Below are 20,906 nucleotides of genomic sequence, written 5' to 3' on the forward strand. Positions count from 1 at the left end.
ATCCATAGGAGACCCATGGGGACCCATAGAGACCCCATAGAGATCCATAGGTATCTATAGGGACTCATAGCGACCCATAGAGATCCATAGGGGACCCATAGAGACCCCATAGGGACCCATACTGACCCATAGGGACCCATAGAGACCATAGGGGACCCATAGAGACCCACGGGGACCCATAGGGACCCCCCCGAGACCCATGGAGACCCCATAGGGACCCATAGGGGCCCCATAGAGACCCATGGGGACCCATAGCAACCCACAGGGACCCATAGGGACCCCCCCGAGACCCATGGAGACCCCATAGGGACCCATAGCAACCCATAGAGACCCTATAGGGCCCCATAGCGACCCATAAGGACCCATAGGACCACATAGGGACTCCATAGGGACCCATAGGGACCCCGTAGGGGACCCATAGGGACCCCGTAGGGCCCCATACGGACTCCATAAGGCCCCATAGGGACCCCATACGGACTCCATAGGGACCCATAGGGACCCATAGGGACCCCATAGGGGACCCATACGGACTCCATAGGGCCCCATAGGGGACCCATACAGACTCCATAGGGACCCATAGGGGACCCATACGGACTCCATAGGGCCCCATAGGGACCCATAAGGCCCCATAGGGGACCCATACGGACTCCATAGGGCCCCATAGGGACCCATAAGGCCCCATAGGGGACCCATACGGACTCCATAGGGACCCATAGGGACCCCATAGGGGACCCATACGGACTCCATAGGGACCCATAGGGACTGCATAGGGGACCCATATGGCCCCATAGGGACCCCATAGGGGACCCATACAGACTCCATAGGGACCCATAGGGGACCCATACGGACCCCATAGGGCCCCGCAGCGACCCCGGCCCCGCCTCACCCGTCAGCAGCCCCAGGTAGCAGTAGCTGTAGCAGAGGATTTCGACCAATCCCGGGCAGCTCTGGAGGCAGCCAATCAGGTCCTCCGCCTCCTCTGACGGCGCCTTCTCCTGCCCCGCCTCCCGCAGCTCCTGCACGTCACTGGCCAGGCTCACCATCTGGGGGGGCGGGGCCGTGTAGGTGAGGCTCCTCCCCCTTGTGACCGCACCCTCACCCCACCCCAAACTGCCCCACCCACCTTGAGCCTGACCACGCCCCCTTTGAGACCTTAGCACCGCCTGTTGCCGCCCCCCCAGCCTGCAGGGGGGCTTTAACTCCGCCTCTTTCCTATAGCTCCACCCCTGGCCACGCCCCCAGGACCATGCCCCGCCCCCCTCAAGCTCTAGCGCCCCCTGTCGTCCCCCCCCAGCCTGCGAGGGGCTTTTAACTCCGCCTCTTCCTCATAGCTCCACCCCCGACCACGCCCCTCAGCAGCTTTAACTCCGCCTCTTCCCCATAGCTCCACCTCCGACCACGCCCCCAGGGCCATGCCCCGCCCCCTTTGATACTCTAGCGCCCCCTGTTGCCCCTCCAGGTCCCTCCCCCCCCCCCCCAGCCCCCTCCCTGCCCTGACTCCCCCCTAGGACCCCCCCCCACCCCCCTCCCCAGGACCCTCCCAGCCCCCTGCCCCCACCCTGAGCCCCCCCTGGGACCCCCCCACCCTGAGGCCCCCCCCCGGGACCCCTCCCCCAGCACCTTGAGGGTGAGCAGGAGCTGGAGGGCGTTGGCGTAGGGGGGGGGCTCGGGCAGCCCCCAGACCCACATGGTCCGGAAGAAGAGGAGGTACCCGAAGGTCCAGGCCAGGGAGGCCCCCCCGCAGTGCCTGGGGGGTCCCACAATGCACTGGGGCTGCCCCCAGACCCCCCCCACAGCGCCTGGGGGGTCCCACAATGCACCGGGGCTGCCCCCAGACCCCCCCCCACAGTGCCTGGGGGGTCCCACAATGCACTGGGGCTGCCCCCAGACCCCCCGCAGTGCCTGGGGGGTCCCACAATGCACCGGGGCTGCCCCCAGACCCCCCCTTCCCACAGTCCTTTGCACCTCTTCCTTCCGGCCCCCCCTAATTAGCCCATGGTGCAATAACGAGCTCGTCTGGCTTGATGAGCCCCAACACCCATGGCCCTGGGACCCCCCCCACCCATGGACCGAGGGATCTGGGGACACCCCCCCCCCATGGACCCGGGACCCCCACCCATGGACCTGGGACCCCTACCCATGGACCCAGGCATCTGGGGACCCCCCCCATGACCCTGGGACCCCCCACCCATGGACCTGGGACCCCCACCCATGGACCCAGGCATCTGGGGGTGCCCGCCATGGCCCTGGGGACCCCCCCCCCATGTGCCCAGGACCCCCCCCCATGGCCCTGGGACCCCCCCCCATGTGCCCAGGACCCCCACCCGTTGACCCAGGCATCTGGGTCCCCCCCCCCATGACCCTGGGACCCCCCCCCATGCGCCCAGGACCCCCCCCATGGCCCTGGGACCCCCCCCACGTGCCCAGGACCCCCCCCCATGGCCCTGGGACCCCCACCCATGTGCCCAGGACCCCCCCCGTGGCCCTGGAACCCCCCCCATGCGCCCAGGACCCCCCCCGTGGCCCTGGGACCCCCCCACGCGCCCAGGACCCCCCACCTGGGCAGGAGGTGCAGCAGCACCCAGGTCCCCAGGGTGGTGACCAGCGAGTGCAGCGCGTGGGGGCCGCAGGTCAGCAGGGCCAGCCCCACCCCCACCGCCGCCCCCCGAACTGCCGGGCCCGCGGGCCTGGGGGGAGGGGGGGGTCAGCCCCGCCCCCCCGGGAGCTGCCCCCAGGACCCCCCAAACCCCCCTGGGACCCCTCCAGACACCCCCCAACCCCTCTGCCCCCCCTCAGACCCCCCCCGGAGCACCCAGGCCCCCCTAAACTCCTCCGGGACCCCCCAGACCCCTCTGGGATCCCCCCCCAACCCCCCCTGGACCCCCCCAGGGCCCCCCTAGATGCTCTCTGGATCCCCCCAGGCCCCCCCAAACCCCCCTGGATTCCCCCAGCCCCCCCCAGATCCCCCCAGCCCCCCCCCCCACCTCCCTGGATCCCTCCATGCCCCCCCCCGACCCCCCTGGGATCCCCCCAGGACCCCCCCAGACCTCCCTGAACCCCTCCAGGCCCCCCTGGATCCCCGCTGGACCCCCCCAGACCCATCTGGGACCCCTCTGAACCCCCCCCAGCCCCCCCCAACCCTCCCGGATCCCTAAAGGAGCCCCCCAGACCCCCCTGAACCCCTCCAGGCCCCCCTGGATCCCCCAGGACCCCCCCAGACCCATCTGGGACCCCCCTGGACCCCCCCAAGCCCCCCCCCAACCCTCCCGGATCCCTCCAGCAGCCCCCCAGACCCCCCCAGACCCCCCCAGATCCCTCCAGCCCCCCCCCCGGGCCCCCCTCGGGCCCCCCCCGGGCCCTCTCACCCCGGCCCTTGAAGGCGAAGCCCAGCGGGATGGAGCAGAGCAGCACGGCCAGGTAGGTGCCCTCCTCGGGGGTCATGGCGGGGCGGGGGGGCCCGGCCGCGCTGCCGGGGCTGCCGCGGGGGTGGCGGCGGCGGGGGGGCGGAGCCCGCTCTTGGGCCCGCCCCGGTGTGGGCGGAGCCACACCCACACCCCACCCCCGGGGGGGCGGGACCAGCCCGTGCTCGCAGCCGCGCGGCCATGGGGGACCCCGAGGTACTGGGGGGGGGGGGGGGGTTAAAAGGGGTCCGCGCCTTTAAGGGCGGGGGGGCCGCAATGGCGGGGCTTGAAGGAGGCGCAGGCCCCTTTAGAAGGGGGGGCGTTTAAAAGGGACCGGGGGGCGCTTAAAAGGGACCGGGGGCCTGTAAAAGGGAGCGGGGGCGCTTAAAGGGGACTGGGGGCGTCTAAAAGGGACCGGGGGGCGTTTAAAAGTGACCGGGGGGCGTGTAAAAGGGACCGGAGGCGCTTAAAGGGGACTGGGGGCGTCTGAAAGGGACCGGGGGGGGCGTTTAAAAGGGACCGGGGGCGCTTAAAGGGGACCGGGGGACGTCTAAAAGGGACCGGGGAACGTTTAAAGGGGACCGGGGGGCGTGTGAAAGGGACCGGGAACACTTAAGGGGCCCGGGCGGCGCTTAAAAGGGACCGGGGTGGCCCGTTAAAAGGGGCGGGTGGGGTCGCGGAGCGCCGGCCCCTCTGAGGTGGGTCCCACCGCGGCGGCGCCCCTTTAAGCGGGCGCCAGGCGGGAGCCTGAGGGTGGGCGGGGCTTTCCCGGCATCCCTCGCGGCGCCGCTGCCGCCATTTCCCGGCGGCCCCCGGGCTGGGGGGGAGGAGGAAGGGGAAGAAAATGGCGGCGGGGCCGGGGGGGGGCTCCCGGCGGGTCCTGAGGCCCCCGCGCCCCCCCCAGCGCCCCCCGGGGCCGCCCCCCGCCCTCCGGCTGTGGCTGCAGCGGGGCCGGGTGCTGGTGTGGGGGGCGGCGGCGGCGCGGGCGCTGCGGGAGCGGTACCGGGTCTCGGGGGTGTTGGTGGGGGCTCCCCCCCGGCGGGGCCGCGGTCCCCGCCTGCCGCTCCAGCTGCTGCCCGAGGAGGCCCGGCTGCTGGCCGAGAGCGGGGCCGCCCTGCTGCTGACCCCCCGGAGCCCGGCGGGGGGGCGCCCCCGGTAAGGGGCCGGGGGGGGGGGGGGCGGTTATGGGGCAGGGGGGGTGTACGGGGGGGAGATGGGGGGGCTGTGGGGCGGCTGTGGGGCACTTATGGGGCTGATGAGGTGGAAGGGGGGAGATGGGGGGTTATGGGGCAGCTGTGGGGCAGGGGAGGCAATGGGGGGCTGGGGGTTGTAAGGGGGGGAGATGGGGGGCTGTGGGGCGGCTGTGGGGCAGGGGCGGTATAAGGGGGGGAGGTGGAGCAGTTATGGGGCAGCTGTGGGGCAGGGGGAGTATAAGGGGGGGGCTATGGGGCAGCTATGGGGCACTTATGGGGCTGATGAGGTGGGAGGGGGGAGATGGGGGGGCTGTGGGGCGGCTGTGGGGTGGGGGCGGTATAAGGGGGGGAGGTGGAGCAGTTATGGGGCAGCTGTGGGGCAGGGGAGGCAATGGGGGGCTGGGGGTGTAAGGGGGGGAAATGGGGGGCTGTGGGGCTGAGGGGGGTCTCATGGGGGGACATGGGGGGCCGTGTGGGGCAGCGCCGTGGGGCAGCCACTGACCCCCCCCCTCTTTGCCCCCCCCCCAGGCGCTGGCGGCCGCTGACGCCGCGGCCGAGCTGGAGCTGCCCCCGCCCCCCAGCAGCAGCCCCGCAGGTGGGGGGTGCCCCACGGATTGGGGGGGGCGGTGGGGGGAGCCGTGGGGCAGGTTTGGGGCACCCACGGGTGCCGTGGGGCAGCATTAGGGGTGCTGGGGGGGGGGGTTAGAAACCGGGGTGCAGTGGGGCGATGCTGGGGGGCGGGGGGGGTGCCCGTGGGTGCTGGGGGGCAGGAGTTGGGGGGCGTCCTCCCATGGGGCGCCCCACACTGACCCCCCCTCCCCCCCCCAGACCGGCTGGTGCAGCTCCCCACGGCCCGGGAGGGGCCCCCACCCCCTGCCCCCCATCCCCCCCCCGACCTGGCCCGCCCCTCCCCCCACTGGCCCCACGGCGGCCGCCCCCACCACGAGCGGCGCTACCGGGTGTACCGGGACCTGTGGGGGAGGGGCCTGCACCTCACCGCGGGGGGCAAGTTCGGGGGCGACTTCCTGGTGTACCCCGGTGAGTGGGGGAGGGGGCCTGGAGGGGGGAGGGGCTGTGGGGCAGGGGGGGGGTGGTTTTGGGGGGCAGCCATGGGGCACCCTGGCCCCTCAATGGGGCAGTTGTGGGGCAGGGGGGATGGGGGTGGGCACTGGGCGGAGGGGGGCGGGGCAGGGGGAGGTCAGGGGGGCGGGGTTGTCGTGTAGATATGGGGCAGCCCCACTGCTATGGGGCAGGGGGAGATGGGGGGGTTGTTGAGGGGGAAGATGGGGGTGGTTGTTGGGGGGCTATGGGGCAGGGGTTGTTGGGGTCTGTGGGGCAGCTATGGGGCAGCCCCACTTCTATGGGGCAGCCCCACTTCTATGGGGCGGGGGGGTTGTTGAGGATCTGTGGGGCGGAGGCAGATGACGGTGGGTTGGGGGGGGGGTCTGTGGGGCAGCCATGGGTCTGACCCCCCCATCCCCCCCCCAGGCCCCCCCGAGCGGTTCCACGCGGCGGGCGTGGCCCTGTGCCCCCCGCCCGGGGCGGGGCTGGCGCTGGGGGCCTGGTGGCCGCTGCCCGCCTGGGCACCCACGTCCGCAAGACGCTGCTGCTCTGCGCCGCGCCCGCGGGCGGGGCCCCCGCCTACACCTCCCTGCAGTGGCGCGGCGACCTCTGACCCCCCCCCCCCACGGAGCACCCCCACGCGCCGGGTTTTGTAATAAAACTTTTATTATGTAAATCGTGAAGTTTGATGGGGGCGGAGCTGCCCCGCCCCCAATCTGGGGGGCTGCCCCCTTACTTGGGGGTCACATCACCCCCTGACTTGGGGGCTGCCCCCTTACTTGGGGGGCACATCACCCCCTGACCTGGGGGTCACACCAGCCCTTAACTCGGGGGGTTCTATCTTGGGTACCCCCTTACTTGGGGGTCACATTCATGGAGTTGGGGGCTGCCCCCTAAGTTGGGGGGGCACTTCCGAACTTGGGGGTCACCCCCTCACTTGGGGGTTCCCCCTCCTCCCCTGACATGGGGGTCACCCCCTGACTTGGGTGCCCCCCTCTGCCCCAACATGGGGGTCACTCCCTGCCCTGGGGGTCTCCCTGCCCCCCCAACTTGGGGGTCACCCCCTGACTTGGGTGTCCCCCTCCCCCCTCACTTGGGGGTCACCCCCTGACTTAGGGGTCCCCCTAACTTGGGGGTCGCTGACTTGGGGGTCCCCCCCGACTTGGGGGGTCCCCCTCCTCCCCACCTGGGGGTCCCCCTCCCCCCTCACTTGGGGGTCACCCCCTCACTTGGGGGTCCCCCTCCCCCCCCACCCGGGGGTCCCCCTCGATTTGGGGGCCCCCCCCGACTTGGGGCCCCCCTCAGACGCTGAGGGTGCGGAAGGCGGCGATGCCGCTGCGGGCGGTGGTGAGCAGCAGCCCCGGGCACTGCGGGTGCCAGTGCAGCTCCTTCACCTCCCGCTCCCCCTGGTGCAGGAAGAGGAGCTGGGGGGCAGGGCCGCCGCCTCCCCCTCCCCCTCCCCCGCCTCGGGGTCCCGCTCCACCCCCAGGTCCCACTGGGTGACCAGGTCGTCCGCCCCCGCCGCCGCCAGCACCCCGCTCTCCGTGGGGTGCCACTCCACCGAGGTGATGGGCGCCCCGTGCTGCTTGAAGGTGGCCACGCTGGCGCCCGTCTGCGGAGAGGGGGGGCTGGGGGCAGCTTGGGGGCTGGGGGGCAGCTTGGGGGGCTGGGGGGCAGCTTGGGGGGTCTGTGGGCAGGTTGGGGGGCTGGGGGAAGGTTGGGGGGTGTATGGGGTGGGTGGGGGGCTTGGGGGGGGTCTGTGGGGCAGCTTGGGGGCTGGGGGGCAGCCTGGGGGCTGGGGGGTGTTTGGGGGGGTCTGTGGGGCAGGTTGGGGGGCTGGGGGAAGGTTGGGGGGTGTATGGGGGGCTTGGGGGGGGTCTGTGGGGCAGCTTGGGGGGCTGGGGGGCAGCTTGGGGGGGTCTGTGGGGCGGGTTTGGGGGGTCTGTGGGGCGGGCTGGGGGGAAGGTTGGGGTGTGTATGGGGTGGGTGGGGGGCTTCGGGGGGATGGGGCAGGTTGGGGGGCTGGGGGTGTTTGGGGGGGGTCTGGGGGCATTTGGGGGGGCCTGGGGGGGTGTATGGGTTAGGTTGGGGGGGTCTGGGGGGCAGGTTGGGGGACTGGGGAGTCTGGGGCGGGTTTTGGGGCTGGGGATGTTTGGGGAGGGATCTATGGGGTGGGGGGGCTGGGGGTTGTTCTGGGGGGGGGCTGTGGGGCAGGTTGGGGGGCTGGGGGGTATTTGGGGAGGTTGGGGGGCGTCCATGGGGTGACTTGGGGTTTCGGGGGGGGGGTTGGGGTCTTGTCTAGGGCAGAAAGGGGAGCCCCCCCCCCAGGTGTCTCTGTAGGGCAGTGGGGTCTCACCGTGGGGCAGCAGGGGGGGCCGTGGGGCAGCGGGGGGGGGCTGTGGGGCAGCGGGGGGGCCGTGTCCCACCTGGAAGCGGCGCAGGTCCCAGAGGCGCAGGGCCCCGTCGTCGCCGCCGCTGAGCAGGGCGGGGTCGTGGCGGCTCCAGCTGATGACGTTGACATCGGTCGGGTGGGCGTGGTCGGCCGTCAGCTGGCAGGCGCGGCCGGGCGGGGCCCGCACATCCCACACCCGCAGGGAGGCATCGGCCGAGCACGAGCAGAACACCTGGGGGGAGGGGAGGCCTTACCCCAGCCCCACATCTCCCCACAGCGCCCCACATCAGCCCCACATCTCCCTGCATCACCCCCATAGTGTCCCACAGTGCCCCACATCACCCCACATTGCCCCATAGCGGGGGTGGGGAGGCGATACCTCAGCCCCACAGCACCCCACATCCCCCCACATCGCCCCACATCATCCCCACATCGCCCCACAGCGGGGGTGGGGAGGCGATACCCCAGCCCCACAGCACCCCACATCGCCCCACATCGCCCCACAGCGGGGGTGGGGAGGCGATACCCCAGCCCCACAGCACCCCACATCGCCCCCATTGTGCCCCACATCCCCCCACAGCGCCCCACATCTCCCCATTGTGCCCCACATCGCCCCACTGTGCCCCACATCGCCCCACAGCGGGGGTGGGGAGGCGATACCCCAGCCCCACGTCCCCCCACGTCCCCCCGTTGCGCCCCGCCCCCCGCACGCACCGGGGCTCCTCGGGCGACCACTGCAGGTCCTCCACGGAGCCGCTGTGGCCCAGCAGGGGGCGCTGGTCCACGGCCCAGCCCCCCCCCTCGCGCGGCTGCCAGAGGTGCACCCCTCCCCCACAGTCCCCCGACAGCAGCCGCCCTGCGGGGGGAGGGGGTGACCCACGGCACCCCCAGACCCCCCGCAGCCCCCCCGTCCTGCCCCACAGATCCCCCTTGCAGCCCCCAACACCCCCCCACCCCACAGATGCCCCCTCCCAGCCCCCCCTTCCTGCCCTATAGAAACCCCCCCAGCCCCATGGACCCCCCCCAGCCCCCAGCCCCCCCCCTCCCAGCCCCACAGACGTCCCCCAGCACCCCAAGACCCCCCTCCCAGCCCCCCCAGCCCCATAGACCCCCCCTCAGCCCCCCCTCCCAGCCCCCCCAGCCCCATAGACCCCCCCCTCAGCCCCCCCAGCCCCCCTTCCTACCCCATAGACCCCCCCAGCCCCCCAAGACCCCCCCTCAGCCCCCCTTCCTACCCCATAGACGCCCCCCCAGGCCCCAAGGCCCCCCCCAACCCACAGACCCCCCCTCCCAGCCCCCCCAGCCCCCCCTCCCAGCCGCCCGCCCCTCCCCCACTGACCGGGCACGGTGGGGGACCAGTCGATGGCGAACCCCTCCCTCATGTGGCCGGCGAAGGTGAAGAGCGGGGGCAGGGCGCCCGGCTGGCGCAGGAGCAGCCCCCCCTCCCCCGCCCCCTCCCCCAGCGCCGCCAGGGCCCCCCCCAGCCCCAGCACCTCCACCCTCCCCCGCTCCGACCAGACGGCCGCCACCGGGCCCGTCCCCAGCTCCGTCACCTGGGGGGGGAGGGGGGACACGGTGGGTGGGGGGCACCCAAGGGGGGGGGAGGGGGGGTGTATTGGGATCCCAGGGGCACCCAGTGGGGGTGGGGGGGGTCTTGGTGGGGGGCAGGGGGCATATTAGGGTGCTGGGAACACCCAAGTGGGTGGGGGGGGGGTCATTGGGGTCCTGGGGGCACTCAAGTGGGTCCAGGGGGGCATGTGGGGGTCCCAGGGGCACCCAAGTGGGTCTGGGGGGGGGTCTCAGGGGCCTTGGGGGGTACCCAAGGGGGTCTGGGGGGGTGTTGGGGGTCCCAGGGGCACCCAAGTGGGTCTGGGGGGGGGTCTCAGGGGCCTTGGGGGGTACCCAAGGGGGTCTGGGGGGGTGTTGGGGGTCCCAGGGGCACCCAAGTGGGTCTGGGGGGGGTCTCAGGGGCCTTGGGGGGTACCCAAGGGGGTCTGGGGGGTGTTGGGGGCCCCAGGGGCACCCAAGTGGGGGTGGGGGGGGTCTTGGGGGGGTATTGGGGTGCTGGGGGCACCCAGGTGGGGTTGGGGTCCTGGGGGGGTCCCAGGGACACTGGGGGGCACCCACGTGGGGGTGGGGGGGTCCCAGCAGCACCCAAGTGGGTCTGGGGGGGTCCCTGGAGAGGGAGGGGGGCCCCGGGGTGGGGGCAGGGCTGTGGGGGGGGGTGGGGGGGCCGTACCCGCAGGCGGTTGATGCCCCCGTAGTGGGGGGCCATGGCCAGGAGCAGCTGGGGCTGCCGCCCCTCCCCCTCCTCATCTTCCTCCTCCTCGTCTTCCTCCTCCTCCTCCTCCTCCCCTCGCTGTCGGAGCCCCCCCGGCGCCGCCGCAGCCCGTGCAGGTTCTGCATCTTCATCACCAGCACCCTGGGGGGAGGGGCGGGCGTCAGGGGCGGCCCCACAGCTTGGGGGGGGCCCCACAGCATTGGGGGGGGGCATTAGGGGGGGCCCCACAGCGCCGCGGGGCAGGACCAGGGTCCTTCCCCTCCCCCTCCGGGCTCCCCCCCCGCGCTGTGGGGCTCGGGGGGGTCCCGGGGGGGTCCCGGGGGGGGTCTCACCGGTTGCCCCGCGCGGTGGGGGCCTGGGTGCCGGCGCAGAGCAGCACCGACAGCGGCGGCTCCACCCGCCCCTCCCCCAGCTCGTCCCGCACCACGTCGAAGCTCAGACACGGGGCTCCTGCGGGGGAGGGGGGGGGGCGTGTCAGCCCCAGGACCCCCCCCAGCACCCAACCTCCGCCCCCCTCCAGCCCCACTCGGGTGCCCCCGGGACCCCCCCCCACCCCCCTGCACCCCCCTGCACCCACCTGGGTGCCCCATAACCCCTCCCAACAGCCCCCCGGCCCCACTCGGGTGCCCCCCAAGGCCCCCATGACCCCCCCAACAGCCCCCCGGCCCCACTTGGGTGCCCCCCAAGGCCCCCATGACCCCCCCAACAGCCCCCGGCCCCACTTGGGTGCCCCCCAAGGCCCCCATGACCCCCCCAACAGCCCCCCGGCCCCACTTGGGTGCCCCATGACCCCCCCAACAGCCCCCCACCCCCACTCGGGTGCCCCCCAAGGCCCCTGGGACCCCCCCAGCACCCAACCCCCCCCTCCAGCCCACTCGGGTGCCCCCGGGACCCCCCCACACCCCCCCTGCACCCACCTGGGTGCCCCATGACCCCTCCCAACACCCCCCAGCGCCACTTGGGTGCCCCTGGAACCCCAACAGACCCCCCCGGACCCCCCCCAGCCCCACCGGGGCGGGCGCCCCCCAGCACCCCAATACCCCCCCCGGCCCCCCGTACCGGTGCCGGCGCGGTGGTAGAGCACGTAGGCCTCCTCGTCCATCACCAGCTCCTCGCCGGGGCCCAGCGGCGGCCCCAAGCCGGGCACGTAAACCCGGGGCGGGGATTGGGCCTCGCCGCCGCCGCCGCCCTTCGCCTCCCCCCGCCGGGCCGGGCCCCGCCGCGCTCCGCTCCGCGCCGCCATTTTAGCTCGGAAGCGGATGGACGCTTCACTTCCGGTTCCGCGGCTCCGCCCACTTCCGCTCGGCGGCGCTTCCGGTCCCGCCTCCTCCTCCGCGCCGCGGTCGCCATGGCAACGCTGCCCCCCCCCCCCCGCACCGCTGAAGCGCGGTGATGGCGTCATCCCCCGCCCGTGACGTCACCCCTGACGCGGTGGGGGGGTGCGCGAAAGGGCCCTTCCCCTCCCGCCTCATTTGCAGGTTGGTTAAATAATTACGTGCGTAATTAGGGGCTGCTGGAAGGGGGGGGGCACCTGGGGCCTAACCCCCCCAGTGCCTCCCAGTGCCTCCCAGTGCCTCCCAGTGCCCCCCAGTACCCCTACATACTCCACTACCCTCCCAGTGCCCCCCAGTAACCTCCCAGTGCCTCCCAGTAACCTCCAGTGCCTCCCAGTAATCCCCAGTAACCCCAGTACCCCCTACATACTCCACTACCCTCCCAGTGCCCCCCAGTAACCTCCCAGTGCCTCCCAGTAACCTCCCAGTGCCTCCCAGTAGTCCCCAGTAACCCCCAGTACCCCCTACATACTCCACTACCCTCCCAGTGCCCCCCAGTAACCTCCCATTGCCTCCCAGTAACGCCATACATACCCCAGTACCCTCCCAGTGCCCCCCAATGCCTCCCAGTAACCTCCCAGTGCCTCCCAGTAACCCCCAGTACCCCCCCAGTAACCCCTACATACTCCACTACCCTCCCAGTGCCCCCCAGTAACCTCCCAGTGCCCCCCAGTACCCTCCCAGTAACCCCCAGTGATCCCCAGTGCCTCCCAGTAACCCCCAGTAACCCCTACATACCCCAGTCCTCTCCCAGTGCCCCCAGTGCCTCCCAGTAACCTCCCAGTCCCCCCATTACCTCCCCAGTAACCACCCAGTCCCGTCCCAGGTACCCCATCACCCCTCCCAGTCCCCCCAGTCCCTCCCAGTCCCCCCCAGCACAGACACCCGCAGCCCTGGGGGGGCTCCCAGCTCTTTATTTGGGGGGGGGGGGGTCCCCCGAGTCTCGGGGTCCCCCCCCTCACTCCTCATCCCCCCCAGCAGCTCCCCCAGTTCTCCCAGTGCCTCCCAGATCTGACCAGCGAAGCGTCGGGCGTCCTGGGGGGGGGAGGGGGAGGGTCAAAGGGGGGGTCGGGGGGGGGGGAGGGGAGGTTTGGGGGGGCCCCCCCCCACTCACCGTGCGGGGGCTGGAGGCGCGGCAGCAGACGTGGAAGACGAGGGCCCCCTCCCCCGCCCGGGCGTAGCAGACGCCGTAACCGTCGGGGTGGGGCTGGGGGGGCAGGGGGGGTCAGGGGGGGCGGGGGGGACCCCCAAACACCCCCCACCCCCCCAAGGGGAGCAGGGACCCCCCAAAACCCCCCCAGCGCCCCCCCAGGGGACCAGGTCCCCTCCCAGCCCCCCCAAAACACCCCCAGCCCCTCCCACCCCCCCCCCAGAGGACCAGCCCCCCCCCAGCCCCCCCAAACCCCCCTGAAAGGGACCAGGGACCCCCCAACCCCCCCCAAGGGGACCAGGGACCCCCCCAAAATCCCCCCAGCCCCACAAGGGGACCAGGACCCCCCCCCAAACCCCCCGAGACCCCTCCAAGGGGACCAGGACCCCCCCCCAGCCCTCCTACCCCCCCCAGGGGACCAGGGCCCCCCCAAACCCCCCCAGCCCCCCCCAGGGGACCAGGGACCCCCCCCCAAACCCCCCGAGACCCCTCCAAGGGGACCAGGACCCCCCCCCCAGCCCTCCCAAACCCCCCAGGGGACCAGGGCCCCCCCAGGGGACCAGGGCCCCCCCAAGCCCCCCAGGCCCCCCCCAGGGGACCAGGACCCCCCCCAGCCCTCCCACCCCCCCCCCAGGGGACCAGGGACCCCCCCAAACCCCCCCAGGCCCCCCCAGGGGACCGGGGACCCCCCCAGGGACCCCCCACCCACCGGGCCGAAGCCGCCCCCCGCGGGGTGCAGGGGGGGGGGCAGCAGGGGGGGCTCCGCCCGCGGGGCGGGGCTGGAGGCCAGGGCCCAGGGCTGCCCCAGCACCTGCGGGGGATGCAAATGAGGCCACGCCCCCTGCCCAGGACACGCCCCCGTACCCAGGACACGCCCCCCGGTCCACTCCTTGTCCCCCCGACCAGGATTCATCCCGAGCCCCGCCCCCCTAGGCCAGGCCACGCCCCCTTGAGATCAGGCCACGCCTCCACCCGAGTACGAGCCCCGCCCCCACAGCACCAGGACCATTCCCCAGGGGAGGCTCCACCCCCTTCCCAAGCCCCACCTCCCCTGGCCACACCCCCTCCCAGACCACTCCCACCTTCACCAAGAAAGGGGTGGAGACCCACCTCCATTGGCCCCGCCCCTCCCTGGCCCCTCCCACCTCTACCAAAGTGCAGTCCCAGGCCGCCCTCACCCATGGCCCCACCCTCACCCATGGCCTCGCCCTCATGCATGGCCCCACCCTCTCCATTGACCCCGCCCCCCTCCGTGGCCCCTCCCACCTCCACCGGGTAGCAGGCAGAGGCACAGCCCCATACCCCGCCCCTCCATTGGCCACGCCCCTTCCTTTAGCCCCTCCCACCTCTACAAGGAAGAGGGCAGCCGTGCAGTCCTCACCCTGGCCCCGCCCCTTCCCTTGCCCCGCCCCTCCGAGGCCCCGCCCTCCCCACAGGAAGGGTGCAGCTACAGACCCTCAGGCCCCGCCCTCACCCCTGGCCCCGCCCCTTCCCTTGCCCCCGCCCTCCCGAGGCCCCGCCCACCTCCACCAGAAGGGTGCAGCTGCAAACCCCCAGGCCCCACCCTCACCCCGGCCCCGCCCCTTCCCCTGCCCCCGCCCCCCCGAGGCCCCGCCCACCTCCACCAGGAAGGGGGGGCGGAGCCGCAGCTGAGAGGCCACGGCCGCCAGCGCCTGCAGGTGCCGGTCCAGCCCCGCCCCCGTCATGGCCGCCCGGCGCTGCCCCCGCTGCTGCCGCAGGGCCGCCTGCAGCAGCGCCCGCCGCCGCCCGCGCTGGGGGGGGCGTCACCGGGGGGGCCCCAAAACCGGGGACCCCCCCCCAAGGGCCCCCCCAATCCTGGGACCCCCCAGGAACCCCGCAAAACCCAGGGACCCCCCCGCAGGGCCCCCCCAAACCCGGGGACCCCCCCCCCGGGGATCCCCCAATCGTGGGACCCCCCCCAAGGGCCCCCCCAAACGCGGGGACCCCCCCCCCAAGGGTCCCCCCAATCCTGGGACCCCCCAGGAACCCGCAAAACTCAGGGACCCCCCCCCAGGGCCCCCCCAAACCCTGGCACCCCGGTTTTGGACCCCCCCCCGCCCAGTTTCAGGGTCCCCCCTGTTTCAGCCCCCCGGGTTTCAGCCCCCCCCCCCCTCCGGGTTTTGGGGTCCCCCCCGGCTCACGTGGTTTTGGGGTCCCCGGGTTTCAGCCCCCCCCCCCCCTCCAGGTTTTGGGGTCCCCTCCAGCTCACGTGGTTTTGGGGTCCCCTGGGTTTCAGCCCCCTCCCCCCATTTTGGGCCCCCCCCCCCGTTTCAGCCCCCCCCCCCCGCGGTTTTGGGGTCCCCCCCGAGTTCGGCCCCCCCCCCCAGTTTGGGTCCCCCCCCTGTTTCAGCCCCCCCCCCCCCGGGGTTTTGGGGACCCTCTCCTGTTTCAGCCCCTCCCGCTGGGTTTCAGCCCCCCCCCCCGGGGTTTTGGGGTCCCCCCCGAGTTCGGCCCCCCCCCCCCCAGTTTGGGGTCCCCCCCCCGGCTCACCCCGGTTTCGGGGTCCCCCAGGGCGGCCGCCAGCGCCAGCACGGGGGGCCGCAGCCCCGCGCCGCCTCGGCCCGGCCCTCCAGGAAGAGGCGGGTGGGGACGGGCTCGTAGCTCAGGCAGGGGCCGCGCTCCTGGGGGCGGGGCCGGGGGTCACGGGGGTCACGGGGTCACGGGGTCACGGGGTCAGGGGGTCACGGGGTCACGGGGTCACGGGGTCAGGGGGTCAGGGGGGTCGGGATTCACAGGGGCGGGGGGGTCACGGGGGGCGGGGGGGTCACAGGGGGCAGGGGGGGTCACGGGGGGTGGGGGGTCACAGGGGTCAGGGGGTTCACGGGGTCAGGGGGGTCACAGGGGGCAGGGGGGGTCACGGGGGGTCACCAGAGGGTCACAGGGTTCAGGAGGTCACGGGGGTCATGGGGGTCAGGGGGGGTCACGGGGGTCGGGGGGGGTCACGGGGGTCGGGGGGGGTCACGGGGGTCAGGGGGGGTCACGGGGGTCAGGGGGGGTCACGGGGGGGTCACCAGAGGGTCACAGGGTTCAGGAGGTCACAGGGGTCAGGGGGGGTCACGGGGTCAGGGGGGTCGGGGGGGCCGGGATTCACAGGGGCGGGGGGGTCACAGGGGGCGGGGGGGTCACGGGGGGTGGGGGGGTCACAGGGGGCAGGGGGTCACAGGGGGTAACCAGAGGGTCACAGGGTTCAGGAGGTCACGGGGGTCACGGGGGTCAGGGGGGGTCACGGGGGGCAGGGGGGGTCACGGGGGGGTCACCAGAGGGTCACAGGGTTCAGGAGGTCACGGGGGTCACGGGGTCAGGGGGGGTCACGGGGGGCAGGGGGGGTCACGGGGGCGGGGGGGTCACGGGGGGGTCACCAGAGGGTCACAGGGTTCAGGAGGTCACAGGGGTCATGGGGGTCACGGGGTCACGGGGTCACGGGGGGTCGGGGGGGCCGGGATTCACAGGGGCGGGGGGGGTCACAGGGGGCGGGGGGGTCACGGGGGGTCACCAGAGGGTCACGGGGTTCAGGAGGTCACAGGGGTCAGGGGGTTCACGGGGTCAGGGGGGGTCACAGGGGTCAGGGGGGTCACAGGGGTCAGGGGGGTCACAGGGGTCACAAGGGGAACGAGGAGGGAAAAAGCCTGGGGAGGTTCGGGGGGGGCCCAGGGGGGTTTTGGGGTCCCGTCCCAGGGTGGTGTTGGGGTCCCCTGGGTGGATATTGGGGACCCAGGGGGGATTTGGGGGGCCCCAAGGGTGGTGGGGGGGGTCCTGGGGTGGATATCGGGGTGCCTGGGGGGGGGTTGGGGGTTCCCAGAGGGTTTTGGGGTCCCGGGGGGGATATTGGGGTCCCCAAGGGAGGTTTTGGGGGGTCCCAGGGGGGGTGGGGGTCCCCGGAGAGGTTTTGGGGGTCCTGGAGGGGGTTTAGGGGTCCCGGGGGGGGGGATATTAGGGGGTCCTGGAGTAGATATTGGGGTCCTGGGGGGTTTTGGGGTCCCGGGGGGTTTTGGGGTGCTCACGCGGACGAGGGCGAGCTGCAGCGCCAGCTGGACGAGGGCGTCGGGGGGCGGGGGGGGCCCCGGGGGGGGCCCCGGGGGGGGCGCGAAGGTGCCGACGTGGAGCTGCAGGTCGGCCGCCAGCGCCCGGGAGACCCCCAGGGCCCCCCCCAGCGCCCCCCGGCACTGCGCCCCAAAACCCCCTCAGCACCCCGAAACCGCCCCCGCACCCCGAAACCGCCCCCGCACCCTAAAACCGCCCCCGCACCCCCAAAACCCCCCAACCCCCCCCCAAAATGGGGCCTTGGGGACCCCCCCAAACACCCAGGAACCCCCCCAGTGCCACCCCAACCCCCCCAGCACCCCAAAACCCCCCAGACACCCCAAAACCCCCCCCAGCACCCCGAAACCCCCCAAAACCCCTCAGACACCCCAACCCCCCCCCCAGCACCCCAAAACCCCCCAGACACCCCAAACCCCCCCCCAGCACCCCAAAACCACCCCCGCCCCCCACTGGTCCCCAGTTACCCCCAAGTGCCCCCCCAGTTACCCCCAAGTGCCCCCCCAGTTGCTCCAGTTGCCCCCAGTTGCCCCAAATTGCCCCCCCAGTTGCCCCCAGCTCCTCCCAACTGCCCCCCCAATTGCCCCAGTTCCCCCCAGTTGCCCCCAATTGCCCCCCAGTCACCGCCCCCAGCAGCCCCCAATTCCCCCAGTTGCCCCCCAGTCGCCCCAATTGCCCTCCCAGTTGCCCCCCAGTTGCCCCCAGTGCCCCCCCACCCCCCCCCGGTTGCCCCCAACCCCCTCCAGTCTCCCCCCCAGTCCCCCCAGTTGCCCCCCCTTACCCCCCTCCCGGCTCCCCAGCAGCCCCCCAGTGCTCCCAGTTACCTCGGGGGGGATGGCCCAGTGCAGGCGCTGGGGGGGGGGGACGCCGGGCCCCACCCCCCCCCGACAGTCCCCGTTGCCCTCGTAGCCCAGCTCCGCGTCGGTGGCCAGGGTGTACTGGGGGGGCACCCAGGGGTCCGGGGGGGCACCCAGGGGTGCGGGAGACCCCCACCCATGGGACCCGGGGGTCTGGGGGAGCACCCAGGGGTCTGGGGGGGCACCCAGGGGTCCGAGGGGGGCCCAGGGGTCCAGGGGGGCACCCAGGGGCCCGGGGGGGCACCCAGGGGTGCGGGAGACCCCCACCCATGGGACCTGGGGCTCCGGGGGGGGCACCCAGGGGTCCGGGGGGGCACCCAGGGGTCCGGGAGAGCCCCACCCATGGGACCTGGGGGTCTGGGGGGGCACCCAGGGGTCCGGGGGGGCACCCAGGGGTGCGGGAGACCCCCACCCATGGGACCCAGGGGTCCGGGGGGGGCACCCAGGGGTGTGGGAGACCCCCACCCATGGGACCCGGGGGTCTGGGGGGGCACCCAGGGGTTTGGGGGGGCACCCAGGGGTCCGAGGAGGACCCAGGGGTCCAGGGGGGCACCCAGGGGTCCAGGGGGTGACCCAAGTGTCTGGGGGGGGGCACCCAGGGGTCCGAGAGGGGGCCCAGGGGTCTGGGGGGGCACCGAGGGGTCCGGGAGACCCCCACCCATGGCACCCAGGGGTCCAGGGGGGGCACCCAGGGGTTTGGGGGGGCACCCAGGGGTCCGAGGGAGCACCCAGGGGTTTGGGGGGGCACCCAAGTGACAGGGGGGGCACCCACAGGTCCAAGGGGGCACCCAGTGGTCCAGGGGCCACCCAGGGATTTGGGGGCCACCCAGGGGTTTGGGGGTGCACCCAGGATTCGGGGGGGCACCCAGGGGTTTGGGGGGACACCCAGAGTTCCGGGGGGGCACCCAGGGCTCCAGGGGCACCCAGGGGTTTGGGGGGGCACCCAGGGTTCGGGGGGGCACCCAGGGGTTTGGGGGGACACCCAGAGTTCCGGGGGGGCACCCAGGGCTCCAGGGGCACCCAGGGTTCGGGGGGGCACCCAGGGGTTTGGGGGGACACCCAGAGTTCCGGGGGCACCCAGGGGTTTGGGGGTGCACCCAGGGGTCTGGGGGGGCACCCAGGGTTCGGGGGGGCACCCAGGGGTTTGGGGGGACACCCAGAGTTCTGGGGGCACCCAGGGGTTTGGGGGTGCACCCAGGGGTCTGGGGGGGCACCCAGGGGTTTGGGGGTGCACCCAGGGCTCGGGAAGCACCCAGGGGTTTGGGGGGGCACCCAGGGGTTTGGGGGTGCACCCAGGGGTCTGGGGGGACACCCAGGGCTCCGGGGGCACCCAGGGGTCTGGGGGGGCACCCAGGGCTCCGGGGGCACCCAGGGGTCTGGGGGGGCACCCAGGGCTCCGGGGGCACCCAGGGGTCTGGGGGTGCACCCAGGGTTCGGGGGGCACACCCAGGGGTTTGGGGGTGCACCCAGGGGTCTGGGGAGCACCCGGGGGTTTGGGGGGCACCCGGGGGTGCGGTACCTCCCAGAGGTGCCCCGCCACGGGGGGGTCCCCCCAGGAGAGCTCCACGTTCAGCCCCATGCGCCCGGTGCCGAAGACGACCAGGGTGAAGGATTTGTCGAACCACCTGGGGGGAGAAAAGGGGGGGCCCTTGGGGGGGGGCCTTGGGGGGGCCCAGGGCTCCTGGGGGGAGTTTAGGGGTGCAGAGGAGGGGGGGGCTGGGGGTTATTGGGGTCCCCGGGGGGATATTGGGGTCCCTGGGGTGGGTATTGGGGTCCCTTGGGGAGTTATTGGGGTCCCTGGGGGGGTTATTGGGGGCCCCAGGGGGTTATTGGGGTCCTGGGGGGGGGGATTGGGGTCCCTTGCGGGGGTATTGGGGTCCCCAGGGGGGGGTATTGGGGTCCCCTTGGTGGGTTATTGGGGTCCCCGGGCAGAATTTGGGGGCCTAGGGGGGATTTTGGAGGTCGGGGGGGGACTTGGGGGATCCTGGGGGGGGTTTGGGGGTCCGGGGGAGGAATCTGGGGTTCAGGGGGGATTTTGGGGGTCCCAGGGGGGACTTGGGTGTCCCAGGGGGGGATTTGGGGGTCCCGGGGGGGGAATTGGGGGTCCCGGGGGGGGATTTGGGGGTCCCGGGGGGGGTTGGGAGCCCTGGGGGGGGGGTTGGGGGTCCCGGGGGGGTTTTGGGGCGCCGGGGGGGTTTTGGGGGGCCGGGGGGGCTCTGACCGGTTGTGGCAGGGGCCGTGCAGCAGCGCCTTGGCCTCGGCGTCGAGGTCCCCGGGGGGGGCCCCCGGCCGCGGGGGGGGGTCGAGGGCGACGAGGAAGGGGGCTTCCTCCAGCACCCGCAGGGCGGCCGCGTTGCCCCCCCCCGCCTGCAGGGCCGCCCGCGCCCGCGCCCAGGGGGCCCTGGGGGGACCCCAAACCCCGTCAGAGCCCGCCCCCCCGCCCCCTATGTCCCCTATACCCCCCCGCCCCCTATATCCCCCGTACCCCCTGTCCCCTATAGACTCCTATACCCGTGTCCCCAATATCCCCCGTACCCCCCATCCCCTATACCCCCCGTCCCCTATACCCCCCAATCCCTATGGCCCCCCATACCCCCCCATCCCCTATACCCCCCGTCCCTCTATCCCCTATAGACCCCTATACCCCCTCATCCCCTATAGCCCCCATACCCCTGTCCCCTATATCCCCCATACCCCCCATCCCCTATATCCCCCTATACCCTCATCCCCTATAGCACCTATAGCCCCCTATACCCCCCCAACCCCTATATCCCCCACACACCCCCATCCCCTATAGCCCCTATAACCCCTATACCCCCCCATCCCCTATAGCCCCCATACCCCCCATCCCCCTATACCCCCCCATCCCCTATAGCCCCCATACCCCCCCATCCCCCTATACCCCCCATCCCCTATATCCCCCACCCCCCATCCCGCTATACCCCCCCATCCCCTATAGCCCCCATACCCCCCCATCCCCCTATACCCCCCGTCCCCTATATCCCCCACCCCCCCCATCCCCTATATATACCCCCCGTCCCCTATAGCCCCCATCCCCCCCGTGCCCCCACCTCTCCCCGGCCGTCAGGACCCCCGGTGCCTCCTGGGGGGCGGGGGGGGCCCCCCTCCTCCAGCACCCGCTGGAACTGGCTCTGCAGCTCCCGGGGGCGCAGGGCC

At 73.4% G+C, this 20,906-nt stretch overlaps 2 protein-coding genes across 2 annotated transcripts in view; both read right to left on the reverse strand.

The window, feature by feature from the left end:
• The window catches only part of LOC142077218 (membrane-bound acylglycerophosphatidylinositol O-acyltransferase MBOAT7-like), a 44,246-nt gene extending 32,461 nt beyond the window's left edge, over positions 1–11,785 (reverse strand). The window contains 2 exon segments of the mRNA XM_075139365.1: positions 10,662–10,779; positions 11,389–11,785. Of these exon segments, the coding sequence (XP_074995466.1) occupies positions 10,662–10,779; positions 11,389–11,731 (461 nt within the window). The 5' untranslated portion in view covers positions 11,732–11,785.
• Positions 11,786–12,393: 608 nt separating this feature from the next.
• On the reverse strand, positions 12,394–20,705 carry LOC142077216 (carnitine O-palmitoyltransferase 1, muscle isoform-like). The gene is made up of 10 exons (XM_075139363.1): positions 20,698–20,705; positions 19,951–20,130; positions 19,249–19,354; positions 17,654–17,810; positions 15,325–15,455; positions 14,433–14,585; positions 13,523–13,624; positions 12,778–12,870; positions 12,626–12,698; positions 12,394–12,440 (listed from the first exon to the last, which is right to left on the reverse strand). The coding sequence occupies exons 1-10, from the start codon at positions 20,703–20,705 to the stop codon at positions 12,394–12,396; spliced, it is 1,050 nt and encodes a 349-aa protein (XP_074995464.1).
• Between the last annotated feature and the right edge of the window lie 201 nt (positions 20,706–20,906).

This window comes from Calonectris borealis, unplaced genomic scaffold (assembly GCF_964195595.1).
Source record: "Calonectris borealis unplaced genomic scaffold, bCalBor7.hap1.2 HAP1_SCAFFOLD_179, whole genome shotgun sequence".
Classification (NCBI taxonomy): Eukaryota; Metazoa; Chordata; class Aves; order Procellariiformes; family Procellariidae; genus Calonectris; species Calonectris borealis.